At 44.4% G+C, this 27,199-nt stretch overlaps 1 protein-coding gene across 1 annotated transcript in view; it reads left to right on the top strand.

Moving 5' to 3' along the window:
• cep290 (centrosomal protein 290) overlaps positions 1 to 27,199 on the top strand; it is a gene marked incomplete at its 5' end in the record, with an annotated part of 47,585 nt that overhangs the window by 14,523 nt on the left and 5,863 nt on the right. The window contains 25 exons of the mRNA XM_083654148.1: positions 85 to 243; positions 563 to 712; positions 998 to 1,113; positions 1,255 to 1,357; positions 1,931 to 2,161; positions 2,777 to 2,950; positions 3,114 to 3,225; positions 5,054 to 5,259; positions 6,528 to 6,679; positions 8,161 to 8,272; positions 9,023 to 9,478; positions 10,128 to 10,292; positions 10,673 to 10,780; positions 12,001 to 12,135; positions 13,041 to 13,310; positions 14,396 to 14,503; positions 15,723 to 15,922; positions 18,067 to 18,280; positions 19,130 to 19,267; positions 19,670 to 19,891; positions 20,904 to 21,020; positions 21,458 to 21,600; positions 22,740 to 22,895; positions 23,209 to 23,332; positions 27,020 to 27,154. Coding sequence (XP_083510274.1) covers positions 85 to 243; positions 563 to 712; positions 998 to 1,113; positions 1,255 to 1,357; positions 1,931 to 2,161; positions 2,777 to 2,950; positions 3,114 to 3,225; positions 5,054 to 5,259; positions 6,528 to 6,679; positions 8,161 to 8,272; positions 9,023 to 9,478; positions 10,128 to 10,292; positions 10,673 to 10,780; positions 12,001 to 12,135; positions 13,041 to 13,310; positions 14,396 to 14,503; positions 15,723 to 15,922; positions 18,067 to 18,280; positions 19,130 to 19,267; positions 19,670 to 19,891; positions 20,904 to 21,020; positions 21,458 to 21,600; positions 22,740 to 22,895; positions 23,209 to 23,332; positions 27,020 to 27,154 — 4,206 coding nt within the window. The remainder of the gene's footprint in view (positions 1 to 84; positions 244 to 562; positions 713 to 997; positions 1,114 to 1,254; positions 1,358 to 1,930; positions 2,162 to 2,776; positions 2,951 to 3,113; positions 3,226 to 5,053; positions 5,260 to 6,527; positions 6,680 to 8,160; positions 8,273 to 9,022; positions 9,479 to 10,127; positions 10,293 to 10,672; positions 10,781 to 12,000; positions 12,136 to 13,040; positions 13,311 to 14,395; positions 14,504 to 15,722; positions 15,923 to 18,066; positions 18,281 to 19,129; positions 19,268 to 19,669; positions 19,892 to 20,903; positions 21,021 to 21,457; positions 21,601 to 22,739; positions 22,896 to 23,208; positions 23,333 to 27,019; positions 27,155 to 27,199) is intronic.

Raw genomic sequence — 27,199 nt, 5'->3', positions numbered from 1 at the left:
ACAGTAATAATAATGATAAATAATGCATTTTATTTGTATTACTTTTCAACTGCTTCTTAACCCTACTCTGCTTCCACACCACAGGCCATAGAGTTGAAGAGGTCGACGGGGACGTGCGATGCCACCTTGCAGTCCCAAATAGATCAGCTGGTGGGGAGAAACGATCAGCTCAGACAGGAAGTGAAGTCGACCCGGGAGGAAGCTGTCGGCACCTTGAGTCAGCTCGCCAGAGCCACAGAGAAGGTGCGTCCAGATTACTGTGGGCCAAGAGACAGTAATGATACTATTGAGACAGACAGCGTGATTCCCCCCCTCTAAGATCATGGTCCATCTACTTTTTCATTTAACCTTTTGTTAGCTCGACCAGCCCCTTCCCAATAATTGGACTCCTTTGGCAAGAAAACAATGCAGTGTTGTTCACCCTGTCAGGTTCCCTGGCTACACATTTCCATAACTTAGGGCAGAGATATACTTGCTTTCAACTAGGCGTTTGCATGCGCATGATGGCTGAATTGAAAATGTGTCGGAACTCCGATTGATGCTCTTCACCTTTTGTGGTCAGGTGAGCCAGCTGGAAGGCGAGGCGGAGCAGCTGAGGAAGTCTGGAGGCAGTGGAGTCGTCTTCCGGCCTCTGCCCCTCCCTGACGACCTGGCGCCCTGCAGCACCGAGGTCATCAGCTCCCTGAACGAGTACGCTGTCCGACTGCTCCAGGTCAGTGTCACTGCGCCTCCGGCTCAGCACCACACATAAGTTCAATAATTATTCTACATTATTTTATTATTATTATTATTATTATTATTATTACTATTATTATTATTATTATTATTATTATTATTATTATTATACATAATCTTTCATTATAATCTGTACAGTAGCTTTGGGACTTGCTTGCATGTAATGTTCTAGGAATTTGCACTCATTCAAGTCATTATTGCAGAAAAGAGTCAGCTAAATGTCTTACGTAAATGTAACGTTTACATTACTTATGATAACTAGGAGCTCAAAAACAAGGAGGAGTCAAGCAAGCAACTGGTGGCAGCGCTGGAGGAATACAAAGGGAAGATTGCTGTAATTCGCCACCAACAGGGACTCCTCTATAAAGAACACCTAAGGTGGGCCAGCCAGACGTTTTCACACAGGTTATGTCAAGTGTGTTGGTGTTATGTAAGCTAGTTAAGTGCAAAACCTGAAACAACAACCAGAACATGTGGACACTCCGTCACTAAGTGGCGCACTCCTGTGTCTTTGCTCAGTGACAAGGCGGAGTGGCAGAAGGAGAAGGAGACTTTTACAGAGATGAAGAACAAACTGGACGAGCAGAAGGAGGTGGATGCTGTCAAAATCCAAGAGTTCAACGTGAGTCAGACTGATATCAAAAAAGGTTTTAAAAATGAAAGCTACTCAAGTGTCCCAGGATAGTGTAGTGGTCGAGTACATGTATCCCTGCTGTCCCAGGATTGAATAATCCCACGAAAACCTTCTGAATAAATAGGAAACACTAAGAGCAACAGACCACCCTCTCTCCTGGGAGGCATTTTAAAATGACTAATGAGACACTTGGCTCAGTGGTTAGCACTGTCGCCTCACAGCCAAAGGACCTGGGTTCACCGACCTAGGTTCACCCTTTGGGTGTTTGCCTGGGTTTCCTCCCAGATCCAAAGATGCAAATCAAATGGGTTTGAGAGTCTAAATAAAGCCCTGTGCCTTCTGACTCCAGCACTCCATAAACATGAAGAAGTAGGTCAACAAAATTTATACGAGGCACAATAAATGAATGATAAGGAATTGAAGAAGTATCTTACCAAATGAAATTGTAGAGGACACCTTTGCAAATAACATACTAGTTTGCTTCACCATGCTTTAACCCAATTAGTCAAATGGTTAACCAGAGTTTGACTAGAGGACTTGTCCATGTCACCCATGCACCAGGACCTGGTGGAGGCCCTACAGAAGGACCCCGAGGAGATCAGGAGACAGGTGGGCGAGGCGGGTCGCAAGCTGACGGTGCTGCGGGTGAACGAGAAGTCCCTGACGCGACGCTACACCATCCTGCTGGAGCAGGAGCAACACCTCCGCAAGGAGAACAGCAAGCTGAGGGAGGACAGTAGCCACATGCAGGCTTCCGTCACCAAGAGGATAGGAGACCTCCAGAGATACAAGGTAGACAAGAAGAGCATAGGAGACCTCCAGAGATACAAGGTAGACAAGAAGAGCATAGGAGACCTCCAGAGATACAAGGTAGACAAGAATAGCATAGGAGACCTCCAGAGATACAAGGTAGACAAGAAGAGCATAGGAGACCTCCAGAGATACAAGGTAGACAAGAAGAGCATAGGAGACCTCCAGAGATACAAGGTAGACAAGAAGAGCATAGGAGACCTCCAGAGATACAAGGTAGACAAACAGCAACAGGATGGATTGTGGCTGTTCTCCTAAGTAGAACAGTGAAAGTATAGAGTAAGCCAGTCAGCCAGTTCTATGCAAAGATGATCAATTAAATGAAAGCTAATGCCAGAGTTTTCCCTGAATGACCTGCATGGCAAATGAATATCAGCCAATTGCCAGTAAACTTTGGTTGTGCCTGGAAGGTCTCTCTACCCAATATCACTCTATCTCACTTACTATCATTGCTTATATTTAGCTTGTTAAACAGTGACAGAGGCTGGTGGATTTGCCAGTGAAAAATAAAGATAGTTTGCTGCATTTTTTTTAAAGACATCATTATGACTGACCATTTTTATCGCCATTTTTGATGGTCCTTTGTTGTGTTTTTAGGAAATGGCTGCATATAAGGTTGCAACGCTGCAGAAGGCCTTGAATGACAGCGTCCCTTCATCAGACCTGGAGAGGGCAAACCAGCAGTACACAGAGCTAACCGTCAAATACAGAGACATGCTACAGAGGGATAACCGCATAATACAGAGAACCACCACCCTGGAACATCTGGAGGTAGGTTGTTTTCAATGCTACATCCATCTTTATTGACAGAAAGGGCCACCGACGGTAGCAATTCTTTTAACCATAAAAACGTGTGTGTGTGTGTGTGTGTGTGTGTGTGTGTGTGTGTGTGTGTGTGTGTGTGTGTGTGTGTGTGTGTGTGTGTCTCTTTCAGAATGAGAATGCATCTCTCCAAGAGCAAATCTCGGCCCTGAACAAAGAGCTGGAGATCACCAAGGAGAAACTGAATACTTTAGAGCAAGCATGGGAACACATCAATGCTGTTGGTAAGCCAAAGGAATGAGAGATCGTGCAGACAGGTTAATGCATCAAAATGTATCAGACCTTACAGATAAGCTCTACTCGGCTCCTACAAATATCTCTTGATAGTCTCTTCCTATAGCTTAACAGCAATATTTGCAATTGGTCAAATCACTTGACTGTGATTGAGAGACATACATTCAGGTGGTGTCTCGTCATAGACGTGTGCAGGGGCGGACTGGGACCATAATTCAGACCGGGCATTAGATAACATGCAGGCCAGACCAACACATGCAGACACACATGCCGGCGAAAAATGTGGTCCATTTGAAGCAAGATTTGGTGAATATAATGCAGTATGCAGTAACATGTAACGTGATGTTACATGTTATGTTATATATTTGTTCACTAATAGAATTCAACATTGCCTAGATAACTGCAAGTATTGAAGATGTAAAAACAAAAACATGCCTCTGTACAAAAGCTTCACAGTGTCCTGTCTTGGCTTGTCTGAGGTTAAATGCAAATACAAAAAAATCTAACTGCTTCATCTCCACTTTAAACTGTATTGTGCAGTCCTACTGATAATCCCATAAAACACATTACTGTGAAAGCAATAAGCATATAGCCTACATGTTTCACTTTATGCTCTGAAATTGTAGCCTACCTGGTTCCTGATTCTGATAAGTTCAACACCACCTCCAGCTCTGCAGGAGCACCTGCTGCAGTGCTAGTGCTGCTTCTGCCTCCTTCTCCACTTTTGTTAAGAAAACCCCAAAAGCAATCCAACCCATACTTTCAGTTTAGCCACTACTGTTTACATTTGACCAATGGGATTTTTTATATAGCCTAATATAAATAAATAAATAAAAATTTGTGTTAATTTAATTTATCTCGAATATTCTAGAGGCAATAGACAATTGTCTACCACTGATATTGTAGTTTAGGCCAAGACACAACATAGGCTCCTTGCTTTCCACCTCTCTGCACCTCTTTTCTTCTCCATTTTGGCACCATTGAACAGCAAGCCCCGCCCACCTGCGCTGGGGTCTCAGCAGCTTTGACTGAAAAGTTAACTCATTCCTCCCTGCCTGGCTGCCTGCAGCCTGCCTGCCTGCAATCTGCGCAACTAGGAACACTTATACATACTGGCCTGCGGTTCGGTGACTGGCCTGGCCTGCAAACATTTTTTTTTTTTTTTTTTTTGCATGCCAGGCCAGGCCAGGCCACCGGGCATCTGCTCGAAGCGCCCGATTATGCAGTCCGCACCTGGACGTGTGTGTCAATGGGTCAGCATGGGGGAAATCCTCTGATTCACCCCATTCAGCATAGTTAGCATTTAGCTGCTAGCCTAGCCCAGGCAGACAGCATCAGGGATCCAACCCCCGCAGTAAACGCACATCATTCTGAACAGACGTCTGTGTACCTGCTTTTGAATCCCCAATCCTGTAGTGTAGAGCCACAGCACCTTCCTTTGGTGAGTCAGCCCATTGAGATATATGGGGGGGGGGTTCCCCCCACCGTTCTACACCAGAAGTAACGTTTTGTGGGCATTTCCACACAGACAGACTGTATCTATGGATTTGCTGCGTTAAAGCTACAATCAGGACACGGTTTAGGGTCAGAAAGGCCCAGTTGACCGATTGGTGTAGTTAATTAGAGTATATGACCGTTTAACATGACTTTTACATGGAACGTGAAGTTCTAAGAGGTATGTTTACAAACCAATATTTTGAGCGATGATGGGTTAAGAAAGTAGAAACAGCTTGCTTTCTATCTAAAATTCAATCTTATTATATGATCCGATTATAAATGTATTTATCAAAAAGGTGATGGTATTTTCCTTGATATCAGGTGGTGAGAGCAGCATGGACAAGGCGGAGAAGGCAGTGGCCAACAGTGAGATGGTATCAGCCTCCAGGCGGATCACGACTCTGGAGATGAAGGAGCTGAATGAGAGGCAGAGAGCAGAGCATGCTCACAAGATGTATGAACACATTAGGAAGTCCCTCAGGGAGGTGGAGGAACGCAACCAAGAACTGGAATCCAAGTTTGCAGAGGTAAGTGCCTGAGGCATGCATCAATATTCATGAAAGCTAGGCCAAGAAAAACTATGTCAGATTCGTTTTTTTCTGCCACATATTTTAGATCGGAGCTGTTGCTCAGGGCAAACGACATGACTGATCATTCAATAAATCATGTAAGGACAGATTAATGGTGCAAATATTTATTCACCGTCCTGGCATACATGCACTCTTAACACTAAACAATGCTTTGGAATGTTACTAGCAGGAGTAACAACAACTTTTTATGTGACAGCTTTTATGCAAGTCGAAATTCAAAGCATCAAAAACAAGTGAAAACTATCTTAACCCATTGATACCTGATGCAGCATTTGCGTGTATATCCCTCATTTCTGTGTGTATCCCTTTAAGACCGTCTTAAAGGGATACACACAGAAATGAGGGAAACAAACAAACAAATGCTGCATCAGGTATCAATGGGTTAAAGGTCACTGAAGCTCTCTACATCAGTTTCAGTAGCTGCCTGTGCAATATAACCTGATGCTGGTTTGTTACACAGAACCATCTGGGAGCTCATCATTGGAAATTGGTTTAGAAAAGGGGGTGCACGTTAAAAAAATACCCGGCAGGCGATTGGATGGAACATCTGTCTATCACCGTCTATAACGGGCTCGCTTCTCGCTGGCGTCACACCTAAATCCCGCCCATAGCTGCCTCTGGACACTGATCAGTCTGGTCTGGTCTGGTCTGGCCTGGTCTGGTCTGGCCTGGTCTGGCCTGGTCGGGTCTGCTGGGACGGAGTTAAACCAATAGAGTACTGTCGGAATGAGTCCGGAAGTAGCATGTTGGCTCCTCAGGGGAAAAGTCTATGGGGTTTTAGAATGCGGATTTCGCTTAAATGCATGAAATAAGGTCTGTGGTTAACAAAAGTTCATGAAACTGCGGCCTTTGTGTCAGCAGGATAATCTGCACAAATGTGGACCGCTTTTATGACTTTTGAAACTTAAATGCGTTTTTTTTTAAATGCGATTAAAAAGGTAGCGCTCGAAAATAGGTGTGATCCAAGTAAGGAGACGCCCGCTGCCCCCCCCCCGTCGTGGCTGGTGTGATCCCATCGTAAGATGGTCTCTAGTTTTTCTTCTTTTTCATTTCTTCTTACTGTAGGCCACTTTTCACAAAGAGTAGAGACACAATAAAATATCCCCGTATTCTAAACATGATTTAACCTTATTGGCCATTTTGAATGGTCAAAACTGGCTTAATTTACAGTTCACCTGGCTTTATTGACCTGTGGTTGTCCTCAGTTGAGCAAGCTGAACGCGGAGGCCCAGAGGGTGGAGCGGGAGCTGAGAGATGAGCTGGCAGACAGCGTGAGCAAAGCGGTGAGCGACGCTGACCGAGCCAGGATGGCCAAGCTGGAGAAAGCCCAGGCAGAGCTGCGTATGGAGGCCTCCAAGTATGTATGACAGGGTGCAGACCTGACAGCTTGATCCTCATCAGAAATGAGTCTCATTGGAGTGACAGATTGCATTTTCCAAGCCAGGAAAAAAAGATCAATGTCTTTCTGAAGGATTTCGAAAGGTCACGGCAGTGTAATCAATAATTTCTCAAGGAATCAAATTAAACTTGTCCAGGCCAAGGCCGAGCTTCGTATCGAGGCCTCTAAGGGACCATTTAGATGACAACAGTTTCTGCATAAAACGGCAAATTTGGATGGGTTCCAGAGTGGAATCTTTTTAAAACGCCACCCTTAGCATCGCCGTGTAAAGTGGCAATATGCAATTCTTGTCAAAACTGTGACGACATGGCCCCACTTTGCACATGGCTATTACTTATTCAGCATAATCGGCATGCGCGAATAGAAGAACAACAAAAACAATGGCGACCTGCATAATTAGCTGTTTCAATGCCGGGCTTCTATCGAACTCTACATTATTTGCACTGTTTCCCCTGATTGGTTACGTGACGATTGGTTAAGGTTAGGGTAAAATAGGACGCAACAAAAGCTTGACATTTTATGCAGCGTGCAGACCGTTCTCGTCTAAACAAGCCCTAAGTACGTCTGACAGGGTGCAGACCTGACAGCTTGATCATCATTAGAAATGAGTCTCATTGAAGTCAAATATTGCATTTTCCAAGCCAGGAAAAAAGATCAATGTCTTTTTGAGCGTTTTGGAAAGGTCACAGCAGTGTAATCAATAATCTGTCAAGCAGTCAACAGAACTTAAAGTTCTCAGGCACCGTCCCTGATAGCAGGCATAGAGCAGGTGTAAAGTCATATAATACTTAATTCAATACATTGTATCCATTTCCTCCTGGACAACTTTTCAGGCTCACAAATCTTTTCTTGCTTTAACCCGTGGGTCAAATGAAACTCCTGACCAAGCTGGAGAAAGCCCATGCAGAGCTGCGTATGGAGGCCTCTTAAGTACGTCTGACAGGGTGCAGACCTGACAGCAGAAATTAGTCTCATTGGAGTGACAGATTGATCCTCATTAGAAATGATGTGACAGATTGCATTTTCCAAGCCAGGAAAAAAAAGATCAATGTCTTTCTAAGGTTTTTAGAAGGTTACGGCAGTGTAATCAATAATTTCTCAAGCAGTCAAATTAAACTTGTCCAGGCCAACAATGGGGAAAGTTGTTTTGTAGTTTTTTCTTTTTCTAAAACATACATTTACAATACATTTGGTCAAATGTATCCTCCTACCTTTTCTCCTTGGCTCTATTTCCTTTACCTAGCAATTCTCTATACATGATCATTCCTGGAGCACAGGACTATCTGCTATGTCTATTGACAGGGAGCTGTTGCTCTCACCCTTGTGCTGTCGGTTGCTTGGTTGCTTATGCTACTGTAAATTGCTCAGGGTGAAAACATCAACTAAATGCCTAAATTGTAAAGATTGTAAATGTGCAAAACGTGTGGTTGTTGCTACAGGCTTCGGGAAGTGGCTGACATAGCTAATATGCAGGTGTCTGCTGTAGAGGCCAGACAGCAGTCCAGAGAGAAAGAGGTCGAGGCTCTGAGGAGACAAGTCCTGGACTACCAGGTAACTTTTTCCTTTTCTTTTCTTATTTGTTTATCTTTATTGATCCAAGGAAGGCTTTTGTTGCGCCTGCATGTTCTTTTTCAGTTAGACATTCCATTAGACAGCATGCATACAGTTAGACAAACGGATCCAAAACAGGGAGGAACAGGGTGAGCCATTCATAAAATGTTTAGCTTTTGAACTTGTATAATAGCTTGCTCAGTCAATTCTGGAGTGGAGAAAAGCATCTTCAAAATGAATCAAAACATAAACAAATATGGTAGTGGGTTTTGTTTTAGGGAGTGGTGTGACGGTGTTTCAGTTTGCGTCGATCTCAACACCGTGTCATTCTTCAGTCACAGTCAGATGAGAAGACCCTCATAGCCAAGCTGTATCAACACATCATGGCTATTGGCTAACCCTAACTCTAACCCTTCAGTCACAGTCAGATGAGAAGACCCTCATAGCCAAGCTGTATCAACACATCATGGCTATTGGCTAACCCTAACTCTAACCCTTCAGTCACAGTCAGATGAAAAGACCCTCATAGCCAAGCTGTATCAGCACATCATGGCTATTGGCTAACCCTAACTCTAACCCTTCAGTCACAGTCAGATGAGAAGACCCTCATAGCCAAGCTGTATCAACACATCATGGCTATTAGCTAACCCTAACTCTAACCCTTCAGTCACAGTCAGATGAAAAGACCCTCATAGCCAAGCTGTATCAACACATCATGGCTATTAGCTAACCCTAACTCTAACCCTTCAGTCACAGTCAGATGAAAAGACCCTCATAGCCAAGCTGTATCAGCACATCGTGGCTCTGCAGCTCAGCGAGTCGGCCGCCGCGAGCAAGCTGGCGGCGGCCGCTGCTCGCGCCAAGCAGCTGGAGGTCCACAATCTCCGCGGCGAGCAGCGACTGGACGCTAGCGAGCGAACCCTGTACCTCGCCCGGCAGGAGGGCAGGAATCGCACCAAGCACCTACGCCAGACCATCCAGGCACTACGCAGGCAGTTTGCCGGAGCGCTGCCGCTGGCCCAGCAGGAGAAGTTCTCTGTGACCATGTGGGCTCTGCAGGAGGACAGAGCCAGAGCCCAGGAGGAGAGGAGACAGGCAGAGGAGGAGAGGAGGAGCGCAGAGGCCCGGGCAGCAGAGCTGGAGCTCAGGCTCCGAGGGCTGGAGGAACTCACCTCAACGCTGAAGGATGTGAAAGGAGCCCAAAAGGTCAGTGGGGAACGAATGTTGCTGCCGTATCAAATGTAGGGCTGCAACTAACCATTAATTTCATTACTGATTAATCTGTCCATTATTTTCATTTGGTCTATAAAATGTCACAAAATGGTGCAAAATGTCGATCACTTTTTCCCCAATGCCCAAGATGCCATCCTCAAATGTCTTCTTTTGTCCTGACCAACAGTCCACAACCTAAAGAGAATCAGTTTACTCTCATAGACTCAAGACTCAAGAAAGGAGAAAATATTAACATTTAAGAAGCTGGAACGAGGGAATTTTAGTATTTGTTTCTTAAAAATTAGTCTAAACGATTAATCGCTTATAAAAAAAAATAGTTGGCGATTAATCCTCTGTCAATCGACTAATCGATTTGTATTGACAAATCATTCATTGCAGCTCTAATCAAATTTAGACATGTCCTTACAAGAGTCATCATCTTGTTCATAATCAGCATCTGGTTGGTTGATGGATTGATTCAATTCATTTGACAGTATTTTATTTGAAAATGTATAGTTCCTCTAAAAACACTGACAACAATTTGATCACACATCCGGATGAAACACTATTGGTCTATTGTGGTCTCAGTATCTTGTGCACATCTCATAAGCTGTAAAGGTTGAAAGCCACTGACTTCAAACAGGTGACTGAGTGGCACAAGAAGATGGAAGAGGCTGGCCTGCAGGAGCTGAGGAGAGGCAGGGAGCTGGGCCTCCAGAAGGAGGAGATCAAGTACCTGAAGAGCCTGCTGGGAGAGCAGGAGAGCACCATCCACTCCCTGGAGGAGGAGGTCGTGCAGCAGAACTCGGTGAGAGCAAAGTTCTTGGAACCAGCCACAAATCCACAAAGAATGTTTCATTATGTTTAAAAATTTAAATAAAAACATACTGCACTTAAATTAAGTGATACAAAAACAAGCGCGAATATGCAACAGCTGCGACCACATATGTGAATTTACGAAATACAGGATGGCAGGGGCAGCCCACCCTACTCTGCCTCTGCCACCCTGCAGTTGCATTTGCTAAATTGTACGATTGTAATCCTATGATTCTCCAGATTCAAGGACTTCATTTGTTTTCGATCTGATATTCAAAGAACTGTAGCAATTTCAATGGATTTTCCTCAAAAACATGTTTTTAGCTCATGCCCAAACACATTCACCCAGGAAACCCTTCCTCTCTTTGTCAGCTTCAAGAAGCACGTCAGCTTGCATGGGATCAGCGAGAGGTGGAGCTGGAGCGTCAACTAGACGGCTATGAGAGGCAGCAGACTGAAATTCTGGGCACTGCTGGAAAGGTAGAGTGACTGCACTCTGCACACTGGACACTGCACACTGCACTCTGCACACTGGACACTGCACACTGCACACTGCACTCTGCACACTGCACACTGCACTCTGCACACTGGACACTGCACACTTCACTCTGCACTCTGCACACTGCACTCTGCACACTGCACTCTGCACACTGGACACTGCACACTGCACTCTGCACACTGCACTCTGCACACTGCACACTGGACACTGCACACTGCACTCTGCACACTGGACAATGCACTCTGCACACTGCACTCTGCACACTGGACACTGCACACTTCACTCTTCCCATTTGCACATTTATTAACCAAAACTGCCGTGGTTACACTGCCTACTCAAAATGTTTGTAATGACTAAAGCAACGGAGAACACACTTTAACTGTGAAGTATACTAGGGCTGCAACAAACGATTACTTTCATTGTCAATCTGTTGATTCATCGATTGTTCGGTGCATACAATTGTGAAAAATGTCGATCAGTGTTTCCCAAAGCCCAAGATGATGTCCTCAAATGTCTTGTTTTCTCCACAAACCAAAGATATTCAGCTTACTGTCATAGAGGAGTAAAGAAACCAGAAAATATTCACATTTAAGAACATTTAAGAAGCTGGAATAAGAGAATTGTGTCTTTTTTTTTCTTAAAGAATTACTCAAACCAATTATTGATTATCAAAACAGTTGTCGATCATTTAACAGTTGACAACTAATCAATGAATTGTTCTTACAGCTCTAAACTATACTGGATTCTGGATTAATTACTTGTTCTTACTTACAGTGAGAGCAATGTGTCCAGTGGAAGGCAATTGTGAACAGGCGCAATATGCAAGACTGCATTGCTCTCATGTTAACTTTCTATACATAGCTCAGATAACTAAGACGTGTTAAGTTAGTGTCTACATACAGTAAGCAATTATATGAAGGGTGCACACTTCTCTCTATATGAAAATTCATATTTTACATCACCAACATGTTTCGGAATTATAATTACTCTGCCAATTAAAATTTATAGGCTTCGTATTTCAATTAACCCCCATTATACAATTTATACTGATCATACTACTGCCTCCCAAAACTAAACAATGGAAATCTGTTAATCCCTGTATAGGCTAATTTACCTGAGGTAAACTCCAAAGGACGCCAAACCGTGCCTCACACTTCTTTATATGGGAAACACTGAGCGTTTGTTCTTTGGTTGTGTTCAGTTTGAGGAAGCTGCAGGTACCTTACCGGACCCAAGTCTGCCCGTTGCCCATCAGCTGGAGTTTGCCTTTGGGAAAATCAAAGAGCATGTCCGCACCATCATGGAGACACAGGCCACCTGCAAACATCTGGATGAGGTAGAGTGTTCAGACCCTTCATTCATATTCATACTGGATCTCCCCATGTTACATGCATTCACATCCATTTTGAAACGCACATGTTTTTGCTGTCATGAAAAAATTATGTCTCATATATATTCATATAGACCATACAACCAGATAAGCATATCACATTTAATGTGTATATATACAAGGATAATCTCCTACTCCTAATACATTATACTAATACAGTACTACATGCACATGCCCTGTGTGTCAGTATGTACTTTGAATCTCTGTGATTGGCAGTATGTCTCTGTGCCAAGGTCGCCAAGATTAGTTCCTATGACTTTTTATACATGTTAAACCGGGGGGTTTCAAAGTCTGAGACTCCCCGCAAACAAAGCTTGGGAAAAGGTGCCCCCCTCATGATTATGTAATTTTATCCCTATATAAAATTAAGTAAGTGTGTGGGCTCTGTCTTTCTGTCTGCGATTTGGGTCCCACATTGTGAGATTTGTGATGATTTTGGTCAGTAATGATGTCACTGATGATGTCACAGTGTCTATGACATCATCAGTCAATGTGCAGACTACTTTTCTCTCACTACTGATCACTCGCTGACATCAGTGATGCAAAGTTGAGCAATCATGTGATCCGTGATGGTCACTCGAGCAAATTGTGATGTTATCAGTGAGTGATGCGAACTTGAGCAATTGTGCACTGCGCATGCCAATAGAGCAGGCAAGGCCACGCAGCAGCCAAGCCACGGGCGAGGCCGTGCAACGGCCGAACTGCGTATGCGAGCCTGCGCAAGCAGGAATCGAGCGCGCGTAGCTCACTCAATTTCTATGTCTGTCTCTCTGTCAGTCACGATTTGTGACGGAAGTGATGTTAGTGTGTGTGTCTGTGTTAAACAAAATGGTTGTGATTCCTTCTTGCAGAAGCTAAAGCAGAAAGAAGCGGCTTTGTGGAAGGTGGAACAGAACGTCGTGTCCAGAGATAAAGTGATCAACGAGCTGCGTCTCCGCCTCCCGGCCTCTGCCAGCAGAGAGCGCCTCCTAGTGGACCTGAGTCAGCAGGACGAGGGCAAGGCAGCCAGCCAGCCAGCTCTCAATGTGGCTCGTCAGACCATCGACAATCTCCAGAGTCGACTGGAGCAGAAAGAGGAAGTGCTGAAGAAATACCAGAACAAACTGGCCCGAGCCAGACAGGTAAAGTACCGCAAGGTTTGACCGTAGCTTGGCAAGTAAATAAACTGGTACATAAATCGAGGGATGGGGATCATACATTTTTATTGATATTGATACCATTTTCGAGACTGCTTAATGATCGTTTTTTATCAATACCAATACCAATACTTTATCGATAGAACAGTTCAATGGGTGAACCCAAAGAGGATCCTGGAGTACACGATTCACTGAAAAAATATTTTTATAAGGTGCAGTGACTTAACGTTTCGATGCAGGCTTCCTCAGAGTCAAAACAAAATCTGTTTTGACTGTGAGGAAGACGAAACGTTTGTCTAGCGTCCCGTCACAGGCTATGCCTGTAGCGTAACTGATAGTACATAGAGGTCACGTGGAGGCTGTGTTTACCCAGGCTACCTCTGATCGGAGGGAGGGGAACGCTCTACTGTACGTCCTGCCGGGGAAACTCTTCGCTGTCAGGTGAAAAGAAGCGGCTGGCAACTGCACATGTATCAGAGGAAGCGTGTGCTAGTCTGCACAACTCTCCCCACATCGCCAGAGGGGGTGGAGCAACGACCGGGACAGCAGGAGCAATTGGCCAAGTACAATGGGGAGAAAATGGGGACAAATAGAAAAAAAGATTAAAAAAATAATCTTCTTTGTTTAGTTGAACAGCGTTTGCCAGGATATTCAATTGAATTCAAAAACGTTATTAGACAATCAATGTTTGTGCACCAGTGATTTGTTGTAAATAACATCTCTCGTCTCTCGAGACATAGGACCTGCTAGTCTTGATAGCAGTATCGATAAGCTCAGATCTTATTGATTTCCTGGTTTTGAGAAATTTGGAACTGCGTCCCAATACTGGGTCTCGATCCCCATCCCTACATAAATCCCAGCAGCTCGCCAAGTAATCATTGAATCATTGGTATTGATTAATAACCCCACAGATACTGTATATTCTGGCCATTTTGTGCTATGCGGTAAAAAAAAAGAAGAAAGAAAAGTGAGTCCCTGTAGAGAAATCTGAGCAAAAAGGATGATACTATCAAACCTTTTAGAAGGTGGAATTGACTCTGCTTCTAAACTCCATCCCGTCTGAACCTCAGGACCAAGAGGAGATGACAAAGAAGCATGAGGCCGAGGTGAGAGCACTGCATCACAAGCTGGACCTGGACACTGACACCTCCCTGGACCGCTTCAAGCAGACTGCAATGGTACGTTTGTGTCCATGTCTCTCATGAGCCCTTTTCACATTACACATTCTAAGCCCGGGGCTAATCTTAGCCCCAGGCTAAGAACAGACACTGGGTTATCCCGGGGCTAACCTTAGCCCCAGGGTAAGAACAGACAATGTGTTATCCCGGGGCTAACCTTAGCCCCAGGCTAAGAACAGACACTGTTATCCCAGGGCTAACCTTAGCCCCATTCTAAGAGCAGACACTGATTTATCCCGGGGCTAACCTTAGCCCCAGGCTAAGAACAGGCACTGGGTTATCCCGGGGCTAACCTTAGCCCCAGGGTAAGAACAGACACTGTGTTATCCCGGGGCTAACCTTAGCCCCAGGCTAAGAACAGACACTGTGTTATCCCAGGGCTAACCTTAGCCCCATTCTAAGAGCAGACACTGATTTATCCCGGGGCTAACCTTAGCCCCAGGCTAAGAACAGACACTGGGTTATCTTTGCCTTCAGGGCTTTTAAATGTATTTCTATCCATTCATATTCCCGTTTACATGCTACAGAGCAGAGTCCGATTGACTGATGGCGCTCGTCCACATGATGTCCTACATCGGAGTTTCCTTCCTGAATTTAACGGGAAAGCCTTTCTGTCATGTTTCTACCATGGTAGGAACAAGATGTTGGTAATAAACACCACGATTATTTCGTTTGCAGAGTTTATTCAGTCTCACACACCGGCGCCGACATTTTCATCATCGCCAGAAGCGCTCCCACCGCTCATGTGTCACCTAGTCAAGGTGAAACCACTTTTACCGTAAAGAACAGAGTAGATAGGAAATACAAGTTAACAGTTGGGACTTCTTTTTACCGGTGGCATCCATCTTTTCTTTTGTAAACAAGTTCCACAACTTCGCTGCATGCTAGACTCTAGTCTAGAGCATGTGTCGTCAAGCAGTCTGACTGCCATATACCTGTAACGAAATGATGTGAAAACTCTGATAGGACATCATAGGTGTATGCATGTCTACAATGCACATCGATAATGCAACTAAGATCGAATACTCACTTCGACTATTGCTTACTGCGACTACCTTATTCCCGTTAAGGTCATCAGAAAATGCTGTTTACATGGCAGTGTCTTATTCAGAGTATTGTCTTAATTGGGTTAATATCGGAATATTGCAGTCCATGTAAATAATGGACTACGTGGTCAATGTATCATCATTCCCTCCCTTCCCTTCCCTCCCTCCTCCAGGATCTGATGAAGAAGTCCTCTATCTGTGTGCCGACCTCCAAGCACCTGGAGCGCCTGGCAGAGCTGGAGCAGACTGTGTCGGAGCAGGACATCTCTCTCTCCTCCCTCACAGGCAAGCTGAGGCTGGCCACGGCAGAGCTGGAGAGACAGGCCGCCGCCATGGAGGCACGGGCTCAGCAGCACGCTGAGGAGAAGTCCAAGTGAGTGTCTCTGAACTTAGTGAAACAGGGTTATTAGATTAGATTAGATTAGATTAGATTAGATTAGATTAGATTAGATTAGATTAGAAAGCTTTATTACTTCCCGATGCGGAAACTCATTTGCCACAACAGACAAATAGCAACAGACAATATCAGGCAGCTACAGTCACAGTACACAGACACAATAAAAAGCCATTGAGACAAGATTAACATCTGTGTTTGTTAAAAAATCTGAATGCTGCTGGTACAAAGGACCTTCTGAGTCGCTCAGTGGAACACTGAGGCAACACAAATCGCTCACTAAATGAGCTTCTGAGTCTGTTAAAAACATTATATAGAGGATGGCCTTCGAAATAAAGAGGTGTTTTTAGTTTGGCCTGTTTTTAATCATCTGCACTGATGCTGCCCCCCAGCAGAGGGCAGCATAAAAGAGGACACTAGCAAGGATTCCATTGATAAAAAAACAAAAACATAAAGGAGCTTCCAGCTGATGTCGAAGGATCGAAGCTTTCTCAAGAAAACTAGTCTTGACTTTGCCTTCTCAAAAACGCTGTTGCTATTCTTTTTTCACTTTAGTTTATTGCCGAGGTGGACACCAAGATATTTGTAGGTGTAGCGAAGCTTGTTGGCTTGCTGGAGGCAAAGCGTTTGGGCTTGCCTCGTGAAGTGTGCTGGATCGTGGATGAAGGCTCACGGGCTGTGACCGATCAGAATCACGGAGATGGAGGTAGGGACCGACTTGTCGGTCCTGGGACTCGGTTGAAATACCACTGGGATGACTGGGTGTAAGGCAATCAGGCACCAGGGCCTGGCCGGTTGGAAGATGGCCAGGATTCAGTTCGGGTCCGGGTTTGGTCGCGGTGAAGGTGAACATTATGAAGGAAAAGGAATCTCGGAGGAATCAAGCAGATCTCTCGGATGTGGTGAATCAAGCTGGAATCTCTTGGATGAGGTTAGTCAAGCTGGAGTCTCTTGGATGAGGTTAGTCAAGCATAGCGTCACAGGACACCTGGCTTATATGCTCGCGTTTCGGTGTATGACATCCCGTCATTGGTGATGTCACAACGTTCTAGGGAGCTATGACATCATCGATGTTATGTCTGACATTGCCGATGACCTCACAGGTGAGCTCTATGCTATGACATCATCGGTGTCATTGTTGATGATGTCATCATCATTACGTCGTGGCGCGCCGGCTGGTGGGCATCGACTGCCCCAAGAACAGGCTTGACGGTGGGCCATTATGGGCCCTTTTCTACAGTAGGACTGGACAATTTCTGTGTGTTTACCTGTGAAGCCAGAGAGATTCCGGCACTAGCGCCTCCTCTGGTTGGTCGGGGCACTTGTTCGGGGCAGAAGGGAACTGGTGGGAATAGTGTGATCCTCCCACGTGCTGCGTCCTGTCAGTGAAGCTTCCGACTGTCAGGTGAAAAGAAACGTCTGCGCATGTGTCGGAGGAAGCATGGTGCTAGTCTAAGGCTCTCCCCAGATCGACAGAGGGTGGGGCAGCGACCAGGGCAGCAGGGGGAAATTGGCCAAGTACAATTGAGGAGAAAATGGCGGGGAAATCAGAAGAAGAAGAAAAGAAGCCGGGGAGATTCCTTTAACTCCAAATAAACACAATCAGAATCAGAACCTCTTTAGTTGCATTCAGTTCATTTATTTCTTTACTTAAGTACAAAATAAAAGTACAGACTTTCAGAAGATTCTTTAGCTATGTTCAAACAGGTTTTTGTCTTTATTTTGGTTTTGAAATTATACTTCACTTCCTGGTACGATTAATAAGGTCTCAAGAAGTCTGTTGATTATAGAGCCGGGATTTTCAGTCTTGTGATTACCACCACAACTGTGACAACCACTTATAGAAACGCCAGATTGTTACATTTACCTCATTCCACTATATAATTATGATTACAAAATGTGTTAATTAGTTAAATTAGTCAATTAAATGGACTTATTTACTATTTTATTTGAATAGCATTTCTCTCAATCGTTACAAAGCACTTTACAGGCAATACAACAATAATAACAGTAAAAATGACAGGCATAAATAAAGAACGCTGGGTTAAAAGCAACTAAATTAAACAGTGAGAAGCAACTGTGTGAGAACATTTTGGCAGCAGCCTAACAGGGAGGTGTTGCAGGCTGGAAGATCAGCATGCTGCCCAGCTGAAGGCTGTGTCTGAGGAGCCTGAGGAGCTGAGGAGCCAGATGGCCCAGATGGAGAAGGAGATGCAGAACCTCCGCAGCGAGCTGGAGGCCCAGAAGCAGGCCAACCTCCGCTCCCCCAGCAACACCATGAAAAACCTGCTGGAGAGACTCAAAGCCCAGCTCGCTCAGAAAGAGAAACAGCTCAAGGTTCAGCACATAATTATTATTTTTTGCAATTCTGGCCGTAATTTGTATAATAATGTATAATAGTATCCTTCTTTGCCTTGTATATATTCTTAATTTTGTCTGCTTTTTGCAAGGTATATTTTAAAAAAAAAACTTTAATTGGCCAAATCTTTGCCTATACTGTATATTCAAGAAAAATATTGGTATCGGCATAATATCGGTATCGGCAGATATCCAAATTCAGGTATCGGAATCGGATCGGAAGTGAAAAAAGTGGATCGGTGCATCCCTATATATATATATATATATATATATATATATGTGTGTGTGTGTGTATATGTATGTATGTATGTATATATATATATATATATATATATATACATACATACATACATATATATACTGTATATACAGTATATATTAAAGTGTAACACAGCACAGTTGAGAAGTGTACACACATTCAAGCCTCATTATAAAAATTCTGAGTGTCGTAACAGTAATTAACTTTGATCCGTGTCTCAAAAACTATGCTGTGTTTGATCCTTTAATTTGAGGGAACTGGGCCTGGAAAGTGCTTGAATTAAGAAGGTGTGGGAACCCTGTACTACATTAAGCTACATTCAAACTATTATGTCCGTTTGTTGTTTATCAAGTTGAAGTAGAGGAGGAATGTGTGAGACGAGGGGATGTGAGCTATTCCTTAGCAGAAATGGATGGTGGTGCATTGTCGTGATGTAAACCCTCACTGGTTTCATCCTGGAGGCTACAGTATGTGTCTGCTCCCTCTGGTTTCATCCTGGAGGCTACAGTATGTGTCTGCTCCCTCTGGATTCATCCTGGAGGCTATGTGTCTGCTCCCTCTGCTTTCAGGCTCTCAGTAAGGCTCTGCTGGAGCTGCGGGCCGAGTTGACGTCTATGGCGGAGCAGCAAGTCATAACCAACGCTGCAAAGAAAGAGGAGAGTCTCAATGTCCAGATGCTAGTTGACAAACACACCAAAGACCTAAAGGTGGGACCACGTATTTGTATGTATGTATATATATATTCCTGCCATTTACCTGCTTTGTACATACTGTGTGCACAACATTTTAGGAACACCTTCCAAATATTTAGCTGCACTCTATTTCCAAATCTGTCTCAATTACAGATTTTCTCCTCTTATTTACTGTATCTATATGGCCGCGCATTCACAAAGCATCAGGCGCTGTTAGAAATGTGTGTTTTTGGTGACTTTGAACGGCTGTACCGTTTCCTCCAATTCATTGGTGATACTAAATAACTGGACCACTGAAGCTCACTGTATACTGTGATGGGAAAGGTATTGTGTATCTTGGTTATGTATGGGCGATATGGCAAATGGACGAAACTCCCAAAAAGTTGGCGTGTCCCCTTAAATCTCTTTCCTCCAAAGGCCCGGGTGCAAGAGCTCAGCGAGGAACTTCAAGCTGCCAAAGAGTCCTCCAGAGCAGCCAGAGGGCGGGAGAGCGGCCTGAAGGAGGAGGTGGAAGGCCTGAAGCAGGAGCTGCAGCGCAGTCAGAAAGCCCAGAGACGCCTACAGGCTGACAGGGAGGACAGAGAGCAGGAGAGCCACGAGCTCCACCAGCAGATCAACAGGCTCAGCAGCGCTCTGCAGGTCAGCAGATGTGTACGCTCACTCAGTGCAATAGCTTGTACAAAACTGAAAGTTTGTGCAAAAGGCAAATGTGCAAAATACAATCTCCCATTCCATCTACTGCAGTACTTTATAATTCAAGTGCAATAACATGAGCACACTAGCACTTTAGCACATGCACTTTAACACCAGTCACTTTAGCACTTGGCACTTAAAATCGTGGTCTCCCCTTTCTCTGGTTTCTCTCGCCACTTGCACATAATGTTATATTGTCGTTTGTGATATAGGTTGTATTTTTTGTGGTTCTGAAGTTTGTGTGGTTTTATGCCTTGTATATGTACTGTTGTTTGCTTTTGTGCTTATGAAGTTCATGTACACTTGTATACTGTTTGAAATTGTTTGTTTTATGGAAATTAGCCTCTGGCTATAATCTGGCATATGTACATTTACATGCTAATCAATATGTATTGTAAGCTATCTTCAATAAATAAACAAGCAAATAAGTTCACAGCTACCACCCACATCCACCGCAGGGCTCCCACACAAGTCTGGAAATCTATTCAAAATGTATCTTGATTCTGAGCATTTCCATGCTGCCTCCAACTGGGTTTGGGAACACTTATGGGAAAATAGGGGGAAATAATTGTGCTCAATTCCGATACACATATAACTAACGTTACACGTTTTATATGGTTCTAGACCAGGGGTGGGCAATTATTTTTCCTGGGGGGCCATATGAGAAACCCAGATTGTCCCCGGGGGGGGGGGGGGGGGGGGGGGCAGTTTTTTTCTTTGCAATGCCGTAACCTCGGATTTCTAGACCCACTGTCATTTCATTTGTTGTGAAATTAAGAAAATAAAAAATGATTTGTTGTTGTTGGCAGCCTCATCACCCAGCTGCTATCCACAGATATAATACTCAACAGTGACTACAATCTAAGCACACGGAGCTATACAGGACCACCGTACACTAGCTGACAAAAGTGGAATGCCATGAAATAATTATAATCTATAATATTGTTTTTGCCTGTAGAATGAACCAGAGCCAGATGGGAAGAGTTCTACAGTGGAGATTCTGCAGAAGAAGATCAGGAAGTTGGAGTATGAACTGGACAGGAGAGCAGAAAGGAAAACGGTGAATGTTGATAAGGTAAAAGCTGACGTGTCAATTCAGTCAATAGCAAACATAGTATTAGGTTAGGTTAGCTTATACTTTATTGTCCTCGGGGGGGGGGGGGGCGGGGGGGCACATTACACGCTTGCTTCGTATAAAACATTAAATAAATCACACAACATAAAGTAGAATAATTTGACACAGTGTTACAAGAAAACAAGAACCAAAACACACACACAACACAACAAGGACCGTTTACATTGACAACATGGCGGCTCAGCCAAGGCACTACAGTAAGTGCATGTGTGTTATTTATTGCACATGGCTAGATTTAACTACTTTAAAAAGTGTTATACAAATTTCAAAATTTTTACATTTGCACCATCAATTATGAAATTGCCTTCATTGCTCGATGCATGTTTCAGTTCATCGGACATTCATTTGATGCGTGACTTGTTTCTCTGACTCTGCAGTCCAAAGAGGAGCTTGTGCGCTGGGAGGAGGGCAAGAAATGGCAGAGCAAGATGGAGAAAGTGAAGAGTGCACTGAAGGAGAAGGAGCGAGAGACAGAGTCCGTGGGCAAACAGCTCAGCAGTCTCAAAGAGCTGTACGCCAGGTTAGTGCCAGGCATACGCATACATTTTTGCATGCATATAATACTGGGGGAGGGGTTTCCACAGCGCGCTTCCATGCTCCACTTTGTGTTGTATATCAGGTGTAGTTCAACTGCATGAGCAGCTTGGCTTGGCATGTACAGTAGGTGTCTCCAAATGGCTGCGACGGGTAACTATTTGAATGTTGCCGATTTAAAAATGCAGATATCATGTAACATGACATCATCAGTAAACGTCACACAACTCGCTCATGTTTACCAAACGACGGGTCTGTGATGCTTTAACTTTAGACCAAAGCAAACAAAACAGATGAGAGAGAAAAAGATCTAACTTTGGTGAGTCCAGTTTTTTTCTGGACTAGGGATGTGCATTTGAATACATTTCCATAATCGAAATACAGGGCAATTAATGATAATAATCAATTATCGATTTATCATTTATATATATATATACTGTATATATATACTGTATATATACATACACACACACACGCGCACACATTTATTTTTATTTTATTTTACAAAATGTCTATGGCTGACAATACTAAAGGGAGTGTGTTGAGGCTGGCTCAATCACATTGATCAAGTGTTGAAAACCGTTGCCCTCAACAATACATGTGGGCAGCATATCCGTCTCGGATGAGGTTGCAGATTCCCTGGGTGATCCTGTCTGCTCTTTGGCCATCACGTCTCCTCCGCGCTAACACTGAAGTGATGGTAGGCTGAGTGGGAGAGGAGGACGAGGGTTCCTGCCTTGTGCAGCATTAATGTACAGATCAGAAGGAAGCAACACCTCAGAAGTAAGGATCGTGAGGTGTAAATGCATCCAAATCCAAATGTCTATGCCAAGTGTTGGATATACATACAGTATGTGTTTGCGGGTTAGATGTTTGTCACTCTCAACTAGAACTGTTGGATGTGTTTGTGGGTTTGATGTAGATGAACTGTTTGATGTGTTTGTGGGTTAGATGTAGATGAACTGTTGGATGTGTTTGTGGGTTAGATGTAGATGAACTGTTGGATGTGTTTGTGGGTTTGATGTAGATGAACTGTTTGATGTGTTTGTGGGTTAGATGTAGATGAACTGTTGGATGTGTTTGTGGGTTAGATGTAGATGAACTGTTGGATGTGTTTGTGGGCAGACTGGAGCAAGAGAAGGCTGCACTGCAGAAGAAGCTGAAGGTTCGTGGTGTGACTGCTGACCAGGTGGTGGGGGTGCGCTCCACCGAGATGGAGAGGCAGATGGAGGAGCTGATGAGAAAGAACTCTGAGCTGGAGACCAACATCCTCGCCATAAGGTATTTATTGTTATGTTGGTGAAACTTTAAAATGCCCTCATTCTGCTCTCTTGTCTTGTGTATTATATTATGGAGAAGTATTGTAGTTAGTACACAACAATACAGTTTAAACATTGCCCTTCTTAATATTGATATATACTGTATATTGTGGTTTAAAAAAAGAAGAATTTGGTCAAGATAATAGTATACTATTAAATTTGCAGATCAGCACAGGCCTAATTCCAAGTCGCTCTTGATCCAAGGGTCAACAAATTGCTTGAAATGTGGCCACATAATGCAGAGCCAGATCTTCAGTAGGTGATTTACCTTCCAGACAGAAGCAGGCTTTACCTCGAGATGCTGCCATGGAGGACCTGAGCCTGAGGAACCGCTACCTGGAGGAGAGACTCCAGTCTGTGGAGCGCCAGATGTCCAAAGAGTCTTCCTCCAGACCTTCTGTAAGTGCTCATATAACCTCTGTCTCACATGCTCACTGACACAGTGCAGTGCCACTGTTTACATGCAAGTCTACACAGGACAGACTTTGTCACTGTGTCACCTGCAGTATTTTTTATTGATTGATTGATTGATTGATTGATTGATTGATTGATTTTTATAGCCGCTAGGGATGGGATGATATAGCGATACATATGCAAAAAAAAGTGACAATACATATCGTGGTGCAAAACAATTAATGGTGATATTAGATCAATGTTATTCTCCTGTAGTCATAATCACAAATGAGACTGCTTGACATCACAATTTCTCGCTCTCCATCCAAAAGATATTATTTTCCCTTTGTAATGACATTTTTAAATTGTTGTTTACATTCTAGCAATCGCACTGGCTTGTTGGAATGTAAGCACCAATTTAAAAATGTCTAAGATTAGTGGCTCAGAAATAAACATACTTATGCAGACTTTGTTGTCATTGAACTTTTATTTGTTGTTGAATTGAATCGTGAAGCGTATCAAATCATATTGAGATAAGCAGATCGACAACAGGACAGTACAGTACACATAGTACAGAGACAACAGGACAGTACAGTACACATAGTACAGAGACAACAGGACAGTACAGGACACATAGTACAGAGACAACAGGACGGTACAGGACACATAGTACAGAGACATCAGGACAGTACAGTACACATAGTACAGAGACAACAGGACAGGACAGTACAGTACACATAGTACAGAGACAACAGGACAGTACAGTACACATAGTACAGAGACAACAGGACAGTACAGTACACATAGTACAGAGACAACAGGACAGTACAGGACATCCAATAGACAGCAGACAATACATATCACTCTACATGTATTCAAAAAGGCATCATCCTATCTCTCCATAGCATTTGGCCCAGGTCTGCTTTAAATGAAGGCTTTGCCGATTTTCATGCTCCGTAATATAAGCAGATGGACAGTGTTTACCTTCTCTATATATATTTTCTGCACCGAGAAATGTCCGTTTTGTCTGCCTGCAGAAACGCTGCCCCCACCAGGTGGCATGGGTCATTAACGCTCGTTAAGGCTCTCGATGCATTCGCCATGGATGTGCGCAATCTGCGCATACAGATTTTCTTTTAATCTGTAGTTGGAAAAGCTGCACTTGAGCAGAACATCTTTTCACTTCTGTGTCAGAATGACGCAAAACGCGTGCCTGGAGTAAACTGCAGAGCTCACAGCGTAGGAAAACATGAAGAGAAGGTCAACGCTGCCCATCTGCTCATATTACCCACATTGTAATGATACAAAGCGGGTTGAAAATCAGCAAAGTCTTCCTTTAAACGGCCCCAAACGTTTTCCTTTTATCTCTCTGTTCATCATCACCTCACCTTCTTTCATAATTTGTTTCCTACTTTCTTCTCTTCTCTCTGCATCTCTTTCTTCACCTCCTCTCTTCTCTCTGCATCTCTTTCTTCACCTCCTCTCTTCTCTCTGCATCTCTTTCTTCACCTCCTCTCTTCTCTCTGCATCTCTTTCTTCACCTCCTCTCTTCTCTCTGCATCTCTTTCTTCACCTCCTCTCTTCTCTCTGCATCTCTTCCTTCAACTCCTCTCTTCTCTCTGCATCTCTTTCTTCACCTCCTCTCCTCTCTGCATCTCTTTCTTCACCTCCTCTCTTCTCTCTGCATCTCTTTCTTCACCTCCTCTCCTCTCTGCATCTCTTTCTTCACCTCCTCTCTTCTCTCTGCATCTCTTTCTTCACCTCCTCTCTTCTCTCTTCATCTTTTTCTTCACCTCCTCTCTTCTCTCTGCATCTCTTCCTTCAACTCCTCTCTTCTCTCTGCATCTCTTTCTTCACCTCCTCTCTTCTCTCTGCATCTCTTTCTTCACCTCCTTTCTTCTCTCTGCATCTCTTTCTTCACCTCCTCTCTTCTCTCTGCATCTCTTTCTTCACCTCCTCTCTTCTCTCTGCATCTTTCTTCTCCTCACCGGATTTCATTCCATTCCGTGCACATGAAGGGAAAAGGCTCCTCCTCCCCGTCTCTGAGAGGGCTGCGTTCTCTCACGTTTGATGTCGGGGATTCAGGCCCTGGCAAAGGCAGCACGGGACCGCCTTCTGTCGCCCACACCTGCCCCTCTGACCAGCAGAGGGAGCCAAAGCAAAGGCATAAAGAGAAAGAAACCGCCTTAGTGGAAGTGAAGGATGTGGAGAAAAAGCGATCGAGCCCTCGTGCGGCAGGAAACAGAGGGCAAGAAGGAAGCTCGCCTAAACCCCAAATGTCCCCTAAACTCCAACGCCCAAAAGGAAGTGAGTCCAAGGCGGAGAGACCTGGATGGGCTCAGTCACGTTCTAAATCGGTGGGAGCGACTCCAAAGCAGGTGAATGCAGAGGGCATCGGTGAGGGGAAGGCCGAAGCGAAAGATAAGCCGGATGATTCCTGCACGGCTGAGCTAGATGCGACCATGGAGCGCAATCTCGCAGCGCTAGATCTGGCTTGCAGTTGGCATGACTCTTGTGTCATTGCTGATGGCGACGTAGGAAAATGCAAAAGCAGATCCCCTAGTGACATGAAGGTACCTCCAGCTTCCACAGTCACAGAGACAGTAGTGTTGTGACCATGCAGCTGTAGCAGTAGTGCTAGCAGAGCAGGGTGGCTTGTGTTCCTTGCAGTCCTCCACTGTGTGTTTGTCACGTTTTGCTGCTGTTGAGGAAAAACCTTGTAACTGTCATGTCTTTAGTTGGGGTTCCCACAGGCCCTTGAAATCCTTGAAAGTTGGTGAATTTGAGAGAGAAAAATCTAGGCCTTTTTTTTTAAATAGACATGGGTCATTGAAAGTGTTTGAATTAATATATTTTTTTTGCAAGAATAGAAATTTAAATTCTTTTGATATATTTTTTACATTAGTAAGCAGGCTACCTTCTGCCATTCTGTCTGCATGTGTGTCTTCCATCCTTGTTTCACGCGTCACATCTCTCTTTTTAATAGTTGTCTGTGAGCTTCTGTAAAGCCTGCTAGTTCTCATAAGAATTCTCAGTGTTGTAACAGTAATGTTGATCCGTGTCTCTCAAAGTATACTGTGTCTGGGTAGTGTAGAGGTCAAACACTGGCCTACCACCGCAGAGACCCGGGTTCAATTCCTGGTAGCGGTACTTCCGGCTTGGTCAGACGTTCCTACAGACACAATTGGCCGTGTCTGCGGGTGGTAAGCCAGTGCGGTATGAATCCTGGTTGCTGCACTAGCGCCTCCTCTGGGCGGTCGGGGCACCTGTTCAGGGGGAGGGGAACTGGGGGAATAGCGTGATCCTCCCACACGCTACATCCTGCTGGTGGAACTTGCTGTCAGGTGAAAAGAAGCGGCTGGAGACTGCACATGTATCAGAGGAAGCATGTGCAAGTCTACAACTCTCCCCAGATCAGCAGAGGGGGTGGAGCAATTACCGGGACAGCAGAGGGAATTGGCCAAGTACAATTGGGGAGAAAATGGGGGAAAGGGGAAAAAAGTGTGGGAACCCTGTTAGTTGAGGAGGTTTCTTTACCTCAGGAGCCTTGAAACCTCCAGAACTGATGTTTTGAAGATACAATGTTTCCATCCAACAGCAGCAAAGTTTTGCCCCTTTAATGACTTTGCTGTGACTGATTTTGTGTGCATGTCATGAGCTGTATAATGACAACTGTTCTTGGCTTTCCTCTAGACTTCAGGACGAGGCACGGGAACGCCATCACAGAAAGACGCAGACCTCCAAACAGAAAACCTCAAGCTGGCCTCCGAGAACCTGGAGCTCCGCTTCCAGCTGGAGCAAACCAACAAGGACTTACCGAGACTCAAGGTACACAACCCAGTCCAGAGAACTAGCTACTGGCTTGGCCCTGAA

Source organism: Poromitra crassiceps, assembly GCF_964638095.1.
Source record: "Poromitra crassiceps genome assembly, chromosome: 18".
Classification (NCBI taxonomy): Eukaryota; Metazoa; Chordata; class Actinopteri; order Beryciformes; family Melamphaidae; genus Poromitra; species Poromitra crassiceps.
Note: the sequence above shows the minus strand (reverse complement) of the source record. Positions and strands in the feature narration are given on the sequence as shown.